General features: G+C 46.1%; 1 protein-coding gene across 2 annotated transcripts in view; it reads left to right on the top strand.

Annotated features, from left to right (window-relative positions):
• Nucleotides 1-19,967, top strand: part of KIF26B (kinesin family member 26B) — a 565,489-nt gene that overhangs the window by 388,353 nt on the left and 157,169 nt on the right. For both annotated transcript variants that reach the window (XM_514315.8, XM_016941996.4), the window contains one exon: nt 5,062-5,245. In XM_514315.8, the coding sequence (XP_514315.4) occupies nt 5,062-5,245 (184 nt within the window). The remainder of the gene's footprint in view (nt 1-5,061; nt 5,246-19,967) is intronic.

Genomic DNA, 19,967 nt, shown 5'->3' with positions numbered 1-19,967 from the left:
CTGCTTTGGTACCTGTATTACATAGGTTTAACCCCTATTCAGATACAATACGGTACAATACAGGACACATAGACCTAGATTCAGCCTTGGCTCTACTACTTATTATTTATTATATTCTTTCAAAGGGTCATTGATTAGTGTACTAAATGCTTTACATGTACTGTCATTAAATTCTCATAAAAAGTCTAAAAAAGTAGGTATTATTTTTGCTTCATCTTCCTATGTGGAAACTGAGGCTTGATAATAATATTTATAACAGTGATGATGATGATGATAGCATTGTCATATGCCAACTGTGTGCCAGGCACTGTGCTTGGGCCTTTATAAACATTATCAGAATTTAGGTAACTTCCCTAAGATTATCTACCTAGCATCTAGGAAGCTGGATGTTCAAACTAAGTCAGAAAAGCCTCAGGATTTAACTGCCTTGAGCTTCACTTGTTTGTCTGTTAAATGGGGTAATATTGTTCTCCTCACGAGGGCTTCTGAGATTCAAAAAAATGGCTTATGAAAGTATCTGGCATCCTTGCTTGAAAGTTACTTCCACATGTCATTTATTCATTTCTTTAAAGAGAGCTTTCTTGAAAGACTCTTTCCTTCCTCTTTCTGCAGGTTTCTTTTCTCCAGGCTAAATATCCCCAGCTCCTGTAGTCTTCGTTCATTCATTCAAAACATACCATGAGCTCTCTTCCCTGCTAAAATTTACATTCTAGAGGGGAAACAGATAGTAAGCAATAAACGTGGTAACTAAGTAAAGCATCTGCTATGTTACAAGATAATAGGTGTCATGGTTGTGAACAACCAAGATAATGGAAATTAGGAGTCTGGGAGTGAGTGGTGTTTTATTTCCTGTGGCTGTGTGACAAATTACCCCCAAAACTTAGTGGCTAAAAGCAGCAATGATCATTTATCATCTCTCGAGGTTTCTGGGGGTCTAAAATTCAGATAAGACTTAGTGGGTGTGATTTATCTCTGTTCCATGATGTCTGGGACCTCAGGCAGAAGACTTGAAGGATGGCATCTGGAATCCTCTGAAGGCTCATTCCTTCATATGTCTGGCAGTTGATACTGGCTGTCTTCTGGGGTCCTCAGTTCTTTTCCACATGACCCTCTCCATGTGACCTGGGCTTCCTCACAGCATGGAAGCTGCATTCCCAGGGTGAGTGTCTCAAGAAAGGAAGCCAGGGAGAGGCCATTATTGCCTTTTGTATCCAAAGCTCAGAAGCTCTACAGCATCACTTCCATTACATTCTGTTGGCCAGGGCAATTTCAGAGTTTTGCTTGGGTTCAAGAAGGAACATAGACGCCCACCTCTCAAGGGGAGAGTATCAGTGTCAGGTTGTAAGAAGTGCCTGTGGGAGACACATGGATGCAGCCATCTTTGGAAAGGACTGTCTCCCATGATGGGCAAGGTAGGTTCACGGATAAGGTAACATTTGAGCGAAGATTTAAAGGAGATGAGGGAGTGAGCCATATGCCCATCTCCATCTCGGCAGAGCATTCCAGGCTGACGCAAGAGCCTGTGCAAAGGCCCTGAGATGGGGATTGGACCAAGAATATTTGGAGGCTAGGATGACTGGAGCAGAATCATCAAAGAAGAGAGTAGTAGGAAAAGTGGTCTGAGGGATATGGGGGGAAGGGACAGACCACGTAGGCTTTATAGGCCACTGCAAGTACTTTGGCTTTTACTCTGAGTGATATGGAGAGCCAAAGGGAGGGCCTTGAGCAGACTTAAATCTTAAAAGAGTTACTCTGGCTCCTGTGTGAATAGGCAGGTGGAGAGCGAGTACAGAAGATGGGAGACAAGTTAGGAGACTGTGGCAGCAATTCAGCAAGAGAAGTCTGTGGCTCTGACCAAGATGGTAGTAAAGGTGGTGAGAGGTGATGGGATCACAGATCTACTTTGAAGTTTTAGCCAACAAAACTTCCTGACGGATTATGTGTGAGAAGAAGACAGGTCAGCATCGAAGAAGTCATTGGAAGGATGGAATTGCCATTTTCTGATACAGGAAATGCTGAATGTGTAACAGCTTTGCAGGAAAAACATGAGGACTTCAGTTTTAGGGTTGGCAAGCTTGAGATGTTTATTAGATATCCAAGTGGAATTGTTGAAGAGGTAATTAGATACATAAATAAGGATTTCCAGAGAGGGATCTAAGCTGGAAATAAAAATTGATTAATCATAGGCATTAAGGATGTTATTTAAATCATGATCCTGGAAGAAAACACCAAGGGATTGAGTGAAGCAGTAAAGAGGACAAGGACTGAGCCCTGAGGCCTCCATCGTTAAGAAGCTGGGCAGAAGAGAAGGAACCAGCAAAGGAAACTGGAAAGGAATGGCCAGGGTGTCCTAGAAACCGAGCAGAAAGTGTATCAAGGAAGAAGGACCTACTCACTGCTCTGATAGGTCAAGATGGGGCCGAGAACCATTAACTTGAGCAATCATGGTGGTCATTGGGAACCCAGACAAGAGCAGTTTCAGATGAGTCATGGGACACATGCCTGAATGGAATGAGCTCATAGATAATGGAAGGAGAGGGCCTGCAGAAGGCCAGCACAGACAACACTTTCCCTGAGTTTTGCGGCCAAGATGGGCAAGGAAGTAGAACAGTAGCTGGCTGGGGAAGAATCAGGAGAAGGATTTGTGTTTTATGTTTTAAGATGAGAGAAATAACAACATGTCTATGTGCTGTTGGGAATGATCTAGTAGCGTGAAAGTTTGTAGGAGGGAGAGGGAGGAGGGAGAGGGAGGAGGGAAACCTTGGAGGGATATCCTGGGGTGTGCTTTACTTTCAGGGATCTTCGCTTTTCTCCTCAGCAGGGGATGTGTGGGGTGGGCCTGGGTGGCAGAGATAAGAAAAGGGAAAAAGCCATGAGGCTACTCCCGTTCTAAGCTGCCTTTCAGTATCATTCCCTTCCCCTGTCTGTCTCTCCATGTGGACTGGGAACCGCAGCAGGTAGGGGAGTGGGAACCATAGCCATCGCCTGGTCCTTTTTACACTGTGAAAAGGAACCTTGAATGTAGATGGATAAACACCACCTTTTATTTCCGAGCAGATCACTGTCTTCCTTCTTGTTCTAGTCCTCTGAGACATAGGCAGGCTGGCTTGAGAGCAGGGAGGGATCGCTGAGCAGAGTTGTGTGCGGGTGTTAGAAGGCGACGTGATGCCTTGTGCCAATGACTGACCTGGGATGAGTCACTGTTCATTTAGGGAGAGAATTTCAAAAGGAATGACTAGTCATTGAATAATTCCATTTCACCCTTGATTTTAGAAGGAAAGTGCCAGGAAGGGTAGCAATGAGATGAAAAAAAAAAAGTATTCCTAGGTTTTTCTTTTCACTGATTGAAAAGAAAGTGTCCCGTGCCTTCCCTTTCTCATCATCCTACAATAGGGTGACTTAGGGTATCTTCCCATCAAAATCAGTAATTCCTCACATATCTCTTCCCCCTGTATTTCACTCTTGTGAAATAGATCTTCAGTTTTACAGATGAGAACAATTAAGCTTTGAAATGGTAACACCATTTGCTATATTTGTGCAGTGGCAATTTTTTAGCTCAGAATTTATCAAAAGCATGACACTTAATGATACAGAATTAAAACCAACTATCCCAGACCATTGAAGGAGACCGGGGTCGGGGAGGGAGAGGTGGTGCAGACGGTGTTGCTTTTGTCTTTCCGACCTGCTTCTCTCGTGATGTGTTCTGCAACTGGTAAGAACATTGGATGAATTATAAGATTTTAATCAGTAGAATAAAGTCAGGGTGGTCCTTTCATTTTAAGCAGCAGCTCAAACATTTCAAACATTTGATGAGGAAATTAGAATCCTTAGAATAAGAGTTTAGTGTGTAAACATCAAGAATTAATCCAGAAATGAGTATATTAGAGTCTGTGAAATGCCTTTGCCTCACACTGCCCCTTCCCCTGTTTTCTTCTTCTTTTCTGTGATAAGATTATCATGGATGTGTTTCGTTTTTCTTTTGAGATGGAGTCTCACTCTGTCACCCAGCCTGGAGTGCAGTGGCGCTATCTGGGCTCACTGCAACCTCCGCCTCCTGGGTTCAAGCGATTCTCCTGCCTCAGCCTCCCGAGTAGCTGGGATTACAGGCATGCACCACCATACCCGGCTAATTTTTGTATTTTTGGTAGAGACGGGGTTTCTCCATGTTGGCCAGGCTGGTCTCGAACTCCTGACCTCAGGTGAGCCACCTGCCTCGGCCTCCCAAAGTGCTGGGATTACAGGTGTGAGCCACCACGCCTGGCCAAGATTATCATGTTTTAAGTGTTCCAGGATACTTGGGAGAGCCTATGTCATTAATGATGCCGGCAGCCTCCCCTCCCACCCTTCCCTGCCTTCACACTCTGTGCCCCCTTCAGTGCTTTGATCCCTTACTCCTTGCACTTGACCATGAATTGCATTTTGTATTTAAAGACCTCCCTGCACAATATCCTCTTATCTACGTGAGCAGCCCATAGCCTCAGCGCCCTGCACCCTGGTTGGAGTTCACCTTCTGATTTGGTGGTATATTTCTAAAACCAGTTTGATTTTTCCTGTTGCACTGGGGCTTGTGTTTTTCTTCCAGTGCCCTGTACATAGCATGCCTTGACAGGTCTCCACATCGTTCTTCATCAGACTGGTTTGGATTTTACAAGGTGTTAGAGTTTTTAAATTAGCTCATGAGGTCTCTCGCACCTGAGTTTATGCCAGAGCAGTTGTGGAGTGATGAACTTAATGGGTGCCCTTATCCCCAAAGATGCCCAGCTTTGTTCCTGCTTAAGCTGAATGTTGGTGGATAACACATAATTCTTTGTAAATCGTGATTGCAGAATCCTGCTATTTTATGGCTTTGTTTTTCCTTTTGCCGTATAAATGATTGGGTAGCTCGTTAACTTCACTCTGTTATAGTAAGGGACTGCTACAGAGGACACTGAGCAGGAGGAGAGAAGGAATGATTAGGCCTCAGAAAGAACGAGGGGTTTTTTAAGAGAAAGAAAACGAAGTAAGCCTAGCATATCTGATTGTACAATCATTTTCCCCTTATTGTTCCTTTTTCCCCTCCAGAGCTGCCCAGAAGTTAAATCTGTCTTCTAAAAAGAAGAAACATCGGCCTTCCACTTCTTCCGCTGCTGAACCACCGCTCTTTGCAACCAGCTTCAGTGGGATTCTGCAGACCTCCCCTCCCCCAGCCCCGCCCTGTCTGCTGAGGGCTGTCAACAAGGTGAAGGACACCCCGGGGCTCGGCAAGGTAGGACCATCCGCCGTCCCTGCCATTTGCCCAGTGTGCGAGGTTCTGGATCAAGTTTCAGGAAGAAGAAAATGAGGCCTCCAATGTATTAAAATAAGACGGTGCCAGGGAGAAAAGGAGGCAAGATGAAATTCATTTGAAAGTCCTGAAAATTGTCATGGGTTGCATACACTAAGTAGTAAACTAAGACCTTCAGATTGTAAGAGATCTGATTTGCTTTTGGTGGGAAAAATCAGCTTTGCATTGTTTGACAGAATCGTAGCCATTTAAAGAAAAGACACAAAGGCACAAAATATCGAGGCAGGGGCAGGAGACCGAGGGAGGCCACAGCACAAGGTACAGAAATGAGACGTAATGAGGCCTCATAATTTCCCTGTGACACTTTCGAGTTTTTGCCTTCTCTTCAGAGAAATCCTGACTTCTGCTTTGAACCAGCCCACCGAGGGGATTGTGAGGAATGCTGCAGTCTTGCCTTTCTAGCCAACAAGTGCGATTTCGAATTGTTACAAATGCTCAGGAAGAGATGTAGGATCGTGCTTACAAGCTGTTGCTCAGCTACACTTGGGATCACTTTATTTTTAAATGTCATTTCTAAATTCTTTCTCCCTTCCGAGAAAAGCGTTTGGGTGAAGTAACTTACGGTTTACTCATCATTGGTGAATAAGCCAGGGCTTATACAAACATGTAGTGAAAGAAAGACGTGGCGGTTTAATTTTTTATTTTTATCAAAAGTAGGAGTGGTGCACACGACCTCACTGCTCCTTTACAGACTTAACGTGACTCCGGCCCTGGGCTTCATTTGGCCGGCGTTGCTAGTCTTGCTGAAGCTCCGGAGCAACTACTAAACTGTGCGGATTTAGATTTTACTTGTTCAGTTCGCAGACTGCCAGTCCCCTGGGTACCCAAACACGGTCATGCCTGGGTTTCTGGGCCTCAGAAGGCCTCTGTCTCTCTGGAGTCTCCCCTTACACACTCTACCCTCTCTTCTTTTCACCTTTCCCAGTTTCTCCCGTGTCCTTCCATGCTCTCCCACCCTCAATCTCACCACCTTGTTGGGAAGGTATTAACTTCATGTGGTACTTTTCCCAAGAAGAGTTTAAATTTCAAGATTACATGGAATAGGTCAGGCACTGTGGCTCACACCTGTAATCCCAGAGCTTTGGGAGGCCACAGCAGGAGAAGCACTTGAGGCTAGGAGTTCAAGACCAGCCTGGGTAACATAGCAAGACCCTGTCTCTACAAAAAATTTAAAAGTCTGCTGGGCACAGTGGCAGATGCCTGTAGTCCCAGCTACTCAGGAGGCTAAGGAGGGAGGATCACTTGAGCCCAGGAGTTAGAGGCTGCAGTGAGCAATGATCGTGCCACTGCAGTCCAGCCTGGGCCACAGAGTGTCTCTATTTTTTGAAAACTTACATTGAACAGAGCAGTGCTTCCTCTGAGGGGAAGCATCCAGTCCTGGAGCTTTCCTTGGTGGTGGGCAGGGCAGACAGTTTTCAGCTGAGGGCTTTCCCAGGCCCAGCAGCAAAGTAAGACCCAAGGAGGCAGGGCGGCGGCCTGGGCTGTCTACAGGGCCTGCCCCAGCATCACTGGACATGGAAGCAGGTGGAAAAAACAGTGTGGACCAGGACTCCTGTCCAGGAGAGGACTCAGTGGGTGGGAGCCCCTGAGGAGGGGCCATGGTACGCCACAGGGGCACACGGGTGTGATCGTGGATGGTTGATTCGCTGCCTTCTAAGGAGGGTGGGTCCAAGTAACTGCTGGGATCTTCTATTCTTTTTTACATTTTTTATTTTTAATTGTGGTAAGATACAGGTAACATAAAATGTACCATCTGAACTGCTTTTAAGTGTTCATGGGCTCTTGTTTTGCAAAGAGGGATTTGGAACTTCAGTGCCGGAGCTGAACTGCCCTGGACACAGTGAAATCAAGCTGTCAGTGCAGTGACCTTCCCCTCCTGTACTCTAAGCCAGTTCTCTTCTGAATAAGTGTGAGCAAATGTTTAAGTGGTATCTCCTTGAAAAGGTGCCAGATGATCAGCCAGCCTGGGGTGCTCACGTACCCCAGTACAGCCCTGTCCAGGGCACCTCAAAATGAAGCACATCAGAAACCATCCTCCTGCATCTACAGTACTGGCCTTGTCTGTGGTTCCTAAAAGGGCTGATGTGGATGCATCTTCAGGTGGCTCCGACCTCTCCCCCTCTATCCCTAATGACCTCCCTGGAATTCTGAGACAAGGACATCAGGGTGCCGAGGCCAGGGACCAAAACAGCAGAAAGAGTATCCCAGCCAGCGGGATGACCCAGCACTGACACAAAAATAGTTTAGAGGGCAAAGGACACTGGTCCAATCTTGATTTCATGATGTACCATATGTAGTGACCACAGATAAGGGGCCTTACAATGAGGAGTTATGCTTGTTAGTAAACTAAAGTTTGCATTTCACACTTTTTTTAAAAAAATTAAAGATATCTCTCTCACTGATTTGCAATCCAAAATGTAATCAAAGCCCTGAGTTCACCCATGAGACTGTGTCGTGGAGCGGGGCATCGGTCTGGGGTCACAGAACATAAGAGAAGGTGTGGCTTCCATCTGACCAGTGGCCACGTGGCAGCTGAGGCCACCCTCCTGATCTGCTCAGGCTTCTGGGGCATGGGTAACAGTGAGGGGGAGGAAGTGACAGTTGGAGAGAATGTGTACCATGATTGGAACAAGAAGTTGGCTGGGCGTGGGGGCTCACGCCTGTAATCCAAGCACTTTGGGAGGCCGAGGCGGGCGGATCACGAGGTCAGGGGTTCGAGACCAGCCTGAGCAACATGGTGAAACCCCGTCTCTACTAAAAATACAAAAATTAGCCAAGCGTGGCGGCACGTACCTGTAATCCCAGCTACTCAGGAGGCTGAGGCAGGAGAATCGCTTGAACCTGGGAGGCAGAGGCTGCAGTGAGCAGAGATTGCGCCACTGTACTCCAGCCTTGGCGACAGAGCGAGACTCCGTCTCAATAAAAAAGAAAAAGAAAAAGAAAAACGAGAAGTTACCAAGACCCTGCCTCTTCCTGCACAGAGCATCTGGTTCTTCCATTTCAGCAGGCTCTTACTCTGCCCTACCATATGGTGCCAAACTGTCTGACCTCAGCGAAGGCCCATCCTCCCAGACTCCTGCTTTCTTCACCTCCACTGATATCTCACCATCATTAGGAACAGCAGTTCTTTATACCCATGTGGAAAAATTTCCATCCATTTATCTGTTGCATAATTTATATTTTAATATCACCAAGAAATACAGTGGAGTTTAATATGGAACATAAATAATTGGCGCTATATATAAATCGGCGGGTTTGAGGTAGACAAGTTTGATTGAATTCCCAAAAGCAAGTTGATTGATTATTTAAACCTGACCTGGAGTCTCCTAGAGTGGAGGAGGGGAGCAGGAATCTCCAGCGCTTGAGATGGCCCTGAAGGTGAGAGTGTTGTCACCCAGCCCGACCACTGCCCCTCAGCCTCAGCCACCCACCACCTCCCTCTGGAAACCTGGGAGACCCTCCTCCATAGGAATGGATTTCGTGGGTTTATGTAGAGCAACTTCTTATTTAGTAGATAAGAAAACTGAGGCCCAGTGAAGGTAACAGGTTTTCCAGTGACTCCAGAAGCAGGGCAAGAAGTCAGGACCTTTCGGCCATTTTATTTCCTACTGTATCACTGGCTGTCACTAGATAAACATGACCCTTGACAATTTGGGGTGGAGACAAGAGTGTCATGGAACTGCAGTGGTAGCAAAATAACATTGGGAACCAATTGCCTTTGTCCAGTGGGGAAAGACATACTTTTCAGAGTCAGGATTGAGAGAGGAAGGGGAATAACAGCCAAGAATAGATACATAGAATGAGGGAGAAGGGAGGCGTGCTATCCCATCCCTTCCCTCCTTCCCACTCCCTGCTGTTTCCAGCAACAATCCCACTCCCCAGCCACCACCAGGGAGTCATTTCTGGCCACTGAGCACCTCTCGAGGCAAAAGCTTTTCTGGAGGCCATGGTGATGGAAGAAATGGAGGTAATTTCCATGTACTTGGAGTTGAGGCATGCACACGCACATGCGCACACACACACAAACCATCTCAGGATCCTCTGCCCCTAGAGCATTTCCTGATACACAGCAATTTTTTTTTTTTTTTTGAGACAGGGTCTCACTCCGTCCCCCAGGCTGGAGTACAGTTGTACAATCTTGGCTCACTGCAACCTCCACCTCCGGGGTTCAAGTGATTCTCCTGCCTCAGCCTCCCAAGTAGCTGGGATTACAGGCATGCGCCACCACACCCAGTTAATTTTTGTATTTTTAGTAGAGACGGGGTTTCTCCATCTTGGCGAGGCTGGTCTCAAACTCCTGACCTCCAGTGATCTGCCCACCTCGGCCTCCCAAAGTGCTAGGATTACAGGCATGAGCCACCATGCCCGGCCCACAGCAAATATTTATTAAGCACCTACTATGTGTCAGGTACTGTGCTGAGCGGTAGGCTTAGGTTTGAAATAATGGACAAGGCAGAGCACCTGTCCTTAAGGTACTTATAACTTAGTGCTTTATTCCAGTCAGTCTTAGAAAGCTCACCAATTTGGGCCAATATGAAGGACAATCTGATTTAAGGAAAAGTCAGGATTGTAGGCTTAAAATGATTCTGTCTCACTTCCAAGTTACATAAACAAATTATGCTACTAAGTAGTCTTATAGAGATATTCTTAATAAGCAGATAAAGATGATTAGTGGATCAAAGCAGCTTAGTCCCCATTCATATTTCACTGATTTGGCTTATATGTAAATGATGATTCTAATCTGTCTGAAAACGGTTGCTTCTCCTAAGTCAGTCAACGTTCTTCATGAAATTTGTTTGCACAATTAATTAACATCCATGTTTAAGGTTCATTTGTTAGTATGTCACAGCTTAATGTCAGAGCTTTCTGTCTTGGGTTAGAAGCTTCCAGAGCAAAGCATGTTATCTGTTTGACTTGCTAAGTATATGGCTCTGCAGCCACACCATGGTGCATCAACATTTTTAAAAGTGAGAATGGTAATGGTGACAGTCATACTGGATAGATGACAATCAACCTTTTACCCTTTTAGGGTAGAAGTCATTCAGTTACTAACTCCTTGTGACACTGTATGGAAGAGAAAGACAAGATTTCTGTTCAGTTTACATTCTTCTTAGAGGAAGAGGAAAACAAGATTTTTAAAATTAGATTAAAATACTGTGGTTTTTTGTTTGTTTGGTTTTTGTTTTTTTTTGTTTTTTTTTTTTTTGAGACAGAGTTTCACTCTTGTTGCCCAGGCTGGAGTGCAATGGCACGATCTTGGCTCACTGCAACCTCCACCTCCTGGGCTCAAGTGATTCTCCGGCCTCAGCCTCCCTAAAATACTGTTTTTAAAAAAGGTACTCGGTAGCTGTTATTCACTTAGTCAACAAGTAGAAACAGTGGGGATAGCTCTCTCTTGTTCAGGAGGTGATGCTAGGGGAAAATCTCATGCCTTTCAGCCCACCAAGGTGCAGTTTATTTACACACAGATTGTCCAATTCCTCATTATTATTGCTGTCCTTCCTCATCCTGAAGCATGACGAAAGAGAAAAGCTCTGAGCCAGAATTAACATCTTTACTTCAAGTATTCATAAAGAATTCAAATGTGATAGACAATTCTGGATCCCACTAGATCCCAGTAGATTCTGGATCCCACTAGATCCCACTACACTCACAACTTCATTCTTAAACACTAAAGTTGGGAAAAGCAAATTGTGAGTTCTCTTTTATTTTGGTTCACTGTTGGAGGGGGCGGGAACGGCATAAATAATACCTATTCATCACTATAGCTAGCCTGATAGCTTTGTAAATTAAATTGTTAGCTCTTCTGGGAAATTAACTCATGTGACGTTAAACTCCGTAGTTAAGCTTACGTAGAGTTGAGGGTGGTGGTTGTTTTCCCTTTCTTCCTTTATTTCTTATTTTGAGCCTTCCTTCAACCGATACCTCCAGAGAAAGGCGACTTGGGGAAAATGTTCTGACTCTTAATCTTCGCGGTTTCTTTTTTCCCACGGATGTAGATTTCGCCAGCCGCTGGACCGCACATGCGCAGTATGCTGCTAGCGCCACCCCAGGCGCCCGGAGCTCAGGAAGCGCAGGTGGCGCTGCCAGAAGGGCCATGCTATTTCTGGGGCAAACCTGAAAGACCTCAGTCACAGGGGCTTTCTTCTATGCCATGCCACTGTTGAACTTAGCACTCCCCATTCTTGCAAAGAGTGGGAACTATTAGGAGAATATTCTCCGTTAGAGGTTACTGGACAGGAAAGTCATCCCAAGGACGTGTATAAAGAAAGTGTGAGCCAGGCATGGTGGCTCACGTCTGTAATCCCAGCACTTTGGGAGACTGAGGCGGGTGGATCACTTGAGGTCAGAAGTTCGAGACCAGCCTGGCCAACATGGTGAAAACCCTGTCTCTACTAAAAATACAAAAATTAGCCAGGCATGGTGGCAGCCACCTGTAATCCCAGCTACTCGGGAGGCTGAGGCAGGAGGATCACTTGAACATGGGAGGCGGAGTTGCAGTAAGCCAAGATCGCCACCACTGCACTCCAGGCTGGGCGACAGAGCGAGACTCCATCTAAAAAAAAAAAAAAAAAAAAAGTGTGAAGCCATTTTCATTCATTATTAATATGATTACCTTTAATTCTGCTGATGAGGGTGTGTGGATATCATTTTCTGTTGTCTTCATTATCAAATGGAGAACTAGAAGGGGTAAGCAGCACATTTTGGTTTAATTAGATCAGATTTATGATAGGATGGCATATCGCTACATATAAAATACTCGTTTTCTGGCGTTCCTGGCCAGAGATGTCTACACAGAGCAAAATGGATGAAAGGACCCAGAGTGAGCAGGGAGGACTGGTTTGGTCCTGTAGCCCAGAGTCTCCTATCTTATATACCAGGTCTGTTCTTGAGCTTTCAGAGTGCAAGTAGAGAAACAGAATTTAGCATCCACTTTCTCCGTGGAGATCCTGCATTTCCTACTCCTCTGAACTTCCCCTGCCTGCTTCATATGAGTAGACAGGCTCTTCTGAACACATTTTTGTTTAAGTTTCAGGGACCTGACGCCTTCCAGGCACTGATATGTGTACATATACTCCACAAGACGTATCTATGGGCAAGCTAGAATTCAGCCCCTTATGTTTCTAGTGGAATGTTCATTTCAGTTTCCGTCACTAGGTTGTTAGCTTCTTGGGAGGAGGAAACATGTTCTTTTCATCTTTGTACCCTTTCAGTGCCAGCTCAGTGCTAGAAAGGATACACAATGTGGTTGAACTTAAAAAAAAAAATTCTATACAGTCCGTGTGAAGTCTTGATGGGGCGCTAAGCACTGTGTAGGGTCCGTCCTGAAAGAGGCAGCTGCAAAAATGAGGCAGAAACAGTGAAAACATGGACGTGACCAGAACCCAGTGGTCCTTGGCTCCACCTGCTCTTCCCAGGGTGCGAGTTGTCCCGGGGTTTTACATCAGGAAGAAGGTGACGCTTCATGCCACACGCTGGCAAAGAGGAAACAGTGTCCACATTCCTCACTGAGGAATTTTCTCGAAGACCTTCTTGTCCTGTCCTCTCATTTTGCATGTAAGGAAGCTGAGGCCCAGCAAGAGGCACTAACTTGTCAACCCACTTATGTGGGAGAAGACAAAAGTTTAAACTTTTGAATGTAAAAGATGATTTGTTGTGGAAAACTGTTAATCAGAATTTGAATAAGAGATTCGTAATCTTTTCCTCCCATTTTGCAACTTTTTTTTTTTTTTTTTAAACAGGGTTTCACTCTTGTTGCCCAGGCTAGAGTGCAATTGCACAATCTCAGTTCACTGCAACCTCCGCCTCCCGGGTTCAAGCAATTCTCCTGCCTCAGCCTCCCGAGTAGCTGAGATTACAGGCGCCCGCCACCATGCCTGGCTAACTTTTTGTATTTTTAGTAGAGGCGGGGTTTCACCATGTTGGCCAGGCTGGTCAACTCCTGACGTCAGGTGATCCACCCGCCTTGGCTTCCCAAAGTGCTTGGATTACAGGTGTGAGCCACAGCGCCCTGCCCCACTTTGCAACTTTTGATCTCAATTCTGCTGGCTCTATTTTAAGGTATTAAATGGAGATGGTAGGCTTGTGTATGTGTGTGCACGTGTGTGTGTAAGTGTGTAGGAGGAGGAGAAGAAAGATAATTTTTATAAGGGGACTTTTTAAAAGCTAGCAACCTTTATCATAATTGGTGGACAGCCTTGGGGCCTCCTGGAATACCTGTAATTCCTAATTAGCATCCTGATTTATGGAATAAAAACATGAGATAAAATGAGGGAATTCTCTCTGGAATAAATGCCACTGTCTCAATTAACCAAAGGGCAATAAGATGGATTATAATGCCAGAATAGGGCTTTTGATCAGTCTTTGTCCAAAAACCACATTTTAGTTAAGCTCAGCACAATTAGTCCATTACTGATATCAGGAGAATGGAAACAGTAGGTATATTTTAAGCTAACATTCCCAGCATCTTATCTTTCTATAGTCTTTCTCTTGTTAATGGATGAAAGGAAAGTTAAGCATGATTTGTTATAATTATCCCATTAAAATGGGATCGATAGAAATATTTTATGTTAAAGAAATGGTGAGTCCAAACTGCTGAGTTAATTAGAAAGTTTTCCTTTGTGCCTCAAACAGAATAGGAAATGCTGTTCTTGCCTACTGAATCGTTCGTATCAAATAGAAAATATTTGAATCCCTTTCTAATGCTTCATTGAACCAAAATGTATTATTATGGAGGGGGAGAATAATTCCGATACATTCTTTTTTTTTGAGACAGAATCTTGCTCTGTCGCCCAGGCTGGAATGCAATGGCACGATCTTGGCTCACTGCAAACTCTGCTTCCCAGATTCAAGCGATTCTCCTGCCTCAGCCTCCCAAGTAGCTGGGATTACAGGCATACGCCACCACGCTCAGCTAATTTTGTTTTTTAGTAGAGAGGGGGTTTCACCATGTTGGCCAGGCTGGTCTTGAACTCCTGACCTCAGGTGATCCGCCCGCCTCGGCTTCTCAAAGTGCTGGGATTACAGGAAAAACAACCAAAAATAGAACAATTACAGTAGCACCGAGTGCTAGAGACAAATTTCCTGCCAAATCTCTTTTCCAGTTCCCTCAGTCTGCCTCTGTGTTCTGTGCCACAACCAAGGATTCAGATATCAATTTTGTCCACTTGTAGCTCATTTGAGGTCTGTTAAGCAACAACAGTGAATGCTGGGTGGATTCGTTAGTGGAGCTCTGTTCCAGCTGTAGCTAATAAAGTTATTTTCTCGCTGAAATCGGTGATGGTAAAATTGGTCTGTTTTCCAATGCTAGCTTCTTCAGTTTCCGCTGAGTTCTTTTCTCCTGGAGTGTGAGATCACAATGGCATGCCTTACAAAAGAGTGCTCTTGCCTGCTCCATCCTGGCTGCTCCCAGGCCGACCCTGGCTCCTCACCAGCACCCTGCCGTAAATGCTCAGCTGCCCCTTCCCCTAGCAGCAGCGTCGGCACTACATTTAGGACCCTTTCTGTATGTACCCTGAAAACCCACGGCGCAGTGGTTAGGCTGGAGCAGCTCAGGCCAGCTTGGGGCAAAAGGCAGAGAACTGAGACCATGCAGTGAGATTGGTGCAGTCAGTATTGGTGGAGGAGCTGCTGGGGGCCAGGCACATGCTGGAAAAGTGGCGTGTATGTCCTGGGGTCTGAAGCAAGAATGGGATCAGGCAGTGTGGAACCAATTTGTAAACTCCTCACTCACTGACTGTCATTAGTAACTAAGTTGCTACAAGCTCTTTTTTTGTGAGCTTCAAAGCAGGAAGCCCAGAAGAGTTTACAGCAATGGAAACTCTCAGGTTTCTACAGGAAAAAGGAGAATGTTGTTTTCCCCAAAGGTTATTTCCTTCTGCAGCCTGGCCATGTGCCCCTTTCCCTCAAGTTTGGGAAGCAGGACAAAGGGCCCTGGGGAATGCCTTAGCCCATGATGAGCTGAGGGACAGTCATTTTTGTCCCGTCATCATGCATTTGATTTGCTCCTTGTTTTATGTAAATATATAATTTTAGACAGCGTCTTACTTCGTCACCCAGGCTGGAGTGCAGTGGCCCTGACACGGCTCACTGCAGCCTCAACTTCCTGAGCTCAGGGGATCCTCCCACCTCAGCCTCTCCGGTAGCTGGGACCACATTAGCCACCATGCCCTGCTAATTTTTTGTATTTTTTGTAGAGACAGGATTTCTCCATGTTGGCCAGGCTGGTCTCAAACACTTGGGCTCAAGCGATCCACCCGCCTTGACCTCCCAAAGTGTTGGGATTACAAACATGAGCCACTGCGCATGGCCTGTTTTAAACATTTTAAGAAAATATTTTATCATATTTGCACAAGAAGATTTTCAGTGAAGGACAATGTTTTGAAAATCCAATCAGTAAGATACTCGCTGGGAGGTATTTTTATAGAAATCCATGGAAAGCTAATCATAGGAAATCGGAAAAACAGAGAGCAGGGTTTGTAGCTTGGCCTTTCCCCTACCTTGTTCCGCATTCTATAAAAAGTGAAAAAGTAGCAAAGTAGCACCCTACAGGGGGCTCAGAGGTGCTGGAGGACAAATAACGCACCATTTGCATGTCCACGCCACGCGACCCTGCAGTCACGCTCTGTTACAAGTGTTACAGATGGTGAAAGTGTGGCCAGGAATGGATGCCGGAAGCCCAGAAGGAAGTTGGCTCTTGTCTGGAGGCTCCCAGGGTGGATCTGCACAGCCTTCCCTTGGCTGATTCCTGTCCATCCTGTGGATATCAGTGAAATGCCAATTCCTTGGGGAGGCTTTCCCTGCCAACCTCCCCAACCCCAGGTTATCCAGGCTGGGTGCCCCCTCGTGTGCTTCCGTAACCCCCCAAAGTTTCTCCTCATTGCATTCATCACTCTTTAGATGACTGATCTGCATAATTCCATGTTCAGTGGGTCTCCTTATCGAATGTAAGCTCCATGAGGGCAGGGCCATGTCCTTCTTGTTCCTCTTTGAATCCAGAGCACTACACAGTGCCCAACTGTCATAGGTGCTCAGTAAATACTAGGTGTATTAGCCAGAGTTCTCCAGAGAAACAGAACCAGCAGGATGTGTGTGTGTGTGTGTGTGTGTGTGTGTGTGTGTGTGTGTGTGTGTGTGTGTGTGTGGAGTGGGGGTGGGGGATTGACTGATTTTCAGGACTGGACTCCTGTGACTGTGGAGGTTGGCGGGCAGGCTGGAGACGCAGGGAAGAGGTGCAGCTGGAGTCCAAAGGCGGGCAGCCGACAAGCAGAATTCCTTCTTGCTCAGGGAAAGTCAGCTTTGGTTCTATTCAGGCCTTCAACTGGTTGGATGGAGCCCACCACATTATGGAAGGTCGTCTGATTTACTCAAACTCAGCTGATTTAAATGTTAATCTCATCTAAAAAAAATACCTCCACAGAAATATGACCAAATATCTGAATACTGGGGCCCAGCCAAATTGACACATTACCATCGCACTAGGGGAATGAATGGAATGATGACACTGGTTTCCATTCTGTTGTGATGATCCTTCCCATCCGTATAAGGCCTGACAATTTCCATGCCCTTGCACCTATGTCATCTTCCTGGATTTTTTTTTTTTTTTTTTTTTTTTGAGACAGTCTCACTCTGTCGCCCAGGCTGGAGTGCAGTGGGGCGATCTTGGCTCCCTGCAACCTCTGCCTGCTGGGTTCAGGCGATTCTCCTGCCTCGGCCTCCTGAGTAGCTGGGATTACAGGCACATGCCACCACTCCTGGCTAATTTTTGTATTTTTTATGGAGATGGGGTTTTACCACGTTGGCCAGGCTAGTCTCAAACTCCTGGCCTCAAGTGATCCACCCGCCTTAGCCTCCCAAAGTGTTGGGATTCTGGGTGTGAGCCACCGCACCTAGCCTCCCTGGATTCTTAATACAGCCCTGAGAGGTAGGCAGTGGGGCAGTGCGGGGAGGCAGGGGCTTGTTAGATGCTGCCCATAGATGAGAACACTGAGATTCAGAGAGGGCAAAATAATTCCTAGAGGTGACACCGCTTTTCAGAGTGGATGGGGTGACACCATATGTTTGTTTCTACCGTTCTTTTCCAAATCATACAACATATGAGCCATTCATCTTGTGCCAAGCACTGTTCAGAAGGCTCCATCCTCATGACACCCCTGTGGGAAGCTTCCACCATCACCACTCCTCTTTTACACTGGAGGAAGCTGGACCGGATCTAAGGAATCTGCCCAGCATCACATGCCTGGTCTGTGGTGGAGCTGGGCTATGAATGCCAACTCTGGAACCTGTCCTCTGGATGGCTGCATGAGACTGTCTCTCTATAGGCACCTTATGTGGTCATTTTGGTTTCAGAAGAGGTACAGTAAGCAAATGTTCCTGGCTGGCGTGCTGCAGCTGCCTTGGCGGGGTGGCAGGCAGGGGGCTGTGGTGGAGGCTGAGGCTGGTCGTCGTCCTCTGCCGCTGACAGTCCCAGGCTCTCTTCCCTCATCATCTCAGATAGCTTCGTGGTTGTCACTGTGTTGTTTTATATATGAATATTTTTTATGGATTTTTATATATGGATTGCCGTGTGACTTATGTTTCCCTGCCCTAAGCACACCGATGAAAGTACATTAATACCCAAAATGACTTTGAAAAGACCAAAAGAAACAAAAAAAGTCCTAAATTCCGTGGGAGGAAAAACCATGATCCTTTAGCCCTACTCCAGAATAGGAAGAACTGAGAGCCAAAGCCAAGGCGGGGACAGCACCCTGGGAGCCGATGGGCTGGTTAGTCCCATCCCAGATTATATGGAGGCACCCGGGTGATTCCATTTCATTGAGAATTCTGTGTCTAGAGCACCAGACAGTGACCACAGAGATGTTTAAACTTCAGCTTTTGTGTAAAGAGATGTGCTGTGAGTATTTATCGAGCCATGGTCTGTGGGGACACTGCTGGGAGAGGGAGCATTTCTGGAACCCATCGTGGCTTTCTTCCTTGTCTGGCCTCGGCTTTTACTTTCCTTTTTTCATGGACCTCTCTATCTCTTGTGTCCAAACCCACCTACTTTTCCAGATCTGGCTAAGTGCCTTCTTCCTCTAGTGTCCCACCCCTGTCCCCTACTGAGCCCCCTCTTTTCTCCGTGTTTTGTATCATGTACCATCCCTTGCCCAGATTTTTCTCATTAACGATTCACCACTCTGTTGCTGTCACCGCTTTATGGGTCTAGGTTTTCTCCTCACTGAGTCTTTAGGCTACTTGAGGGTGGGAATCTTTGTTCCTATTGCATTCATATCCCTGAAAATGCTTAGCCGTATGTCAGACAGACAGAACTCCCTGAACTGAAAAACACAAAGATGTGGAGAATAGCACAGTCCTTATATGACTTTTTCCCTGCTTGTCCCTATCATTTATCCGTCACCTCTTAGTCCATCTGGTCATCCATTGATTCATTCAGAAGACAGGTATTACGTATCTTCTATGTGCTAGTTACTTTGGGGATACCCAGATGAGTTAAACATGGTCTCTATCCTTAAGGATTCCAGAAGTTGCTATCAGAAAGAGTTAAAAATCATTCTTCAGGTAGATAGCTCAAACTAAAAATACCTGTTATTATGGCCATCACTCCGGCTTACCATGGCAGATAAGGCTGAAATTTGTCCCAGATAATTGGCTTCCTGGTGAGCTTTCTCCCTCCTTCTTTTTCACTGAGTATACGCTAATATTCCTCCAGTATTCATACTGCATGGTGAGGACAGCTGACGGTATAGCAGCCAGGGAAGGCTGCGCCTGTGTTTCCATTTTAGCGCTTTGATGTGCTGCATGCGGTTGCCCTGCAATTAGTTCATATGCGTGAATCACAATGGCATATGTAAAACGTGTGCTCATACAGACCCCTCTCCAAAGACCTCACGCATCCTTTGCTTCTGGAGAGAATTCCCCTGAATGTATGTGATGAGGAAGTTGGGCTTTTCCTCTCTGTGCCAGGCTGAAGTGAGGGGCTTTGCTCAAGGTCGTATAGAAAGTCGTCTGCCCTTCCAGGCCGTGCTGTTCCATTGGAGGCAACACCTGGGCGTTCTTTGTTTTGCCTTTGCCGCAGAGGGAGAAACGTCATATCTTTCAAAATTCCAGTGTTTCCTAGTCTTCTTTGAGAATGCCCCTGTTAAGATAGGTGAGAAGCACCAGGGGTAGGCGAGATTCTTGGATAACGTGTGTCCTGGAAGGTGGTGTATTCTGGAATGGGGATGGGAGGAGGGGAAAAGGAGGAAGAAGGGAATTCTTTTCGTTTCAAGCAATAGAAATTCAAACTGTGATGCCTCATGGAACCAGACCATGAGAAGGTCATGAGCGCCTGGAACTAAGATCTCTCGAGTGCTCCGGGACGCTTCTCGCCTCGTCTCTTACGTGTGCTTCTTCCCACATTTTGGCTTAATTCTTCATTTCAGGCCAGCTTTCTCTCTTACAGCTGCCACCAGCAGACTGGACAGACTCCTGTCCTCTCTGGCCCTAAACTCAAAACTTCCAGGAGGGGGCTCAGATGAGCGGGCGGTTGGGGGTCAGGAAGCAGCTGCTCAGATGAAGGGGGTGCTGGGGTTGGGGTGCTCAGGAGCATCTGCCTGTGTGGAAGACGCTATCCTACAAGAAGGCTGGAAAGACAGACAAACGTCAC

Source organism: Pan troglodytes, chromosome 1 (assembly GCF_028858775.2).
Source record: "Pan troglodytes isolate AG18354 chromosome 1, NHGRI_mPanTro3-v2.0_pri, whole genome shotgun sequence".
Taxonomy (NCBI): Eukaryota; Metazoa; Chordata; class Mammalia; order Primates; family Hominidae; genus Pan; species Pan troglodytes.
This window is presented reverse-complemented; position numbering and strand designations above follow the sequence as displayed.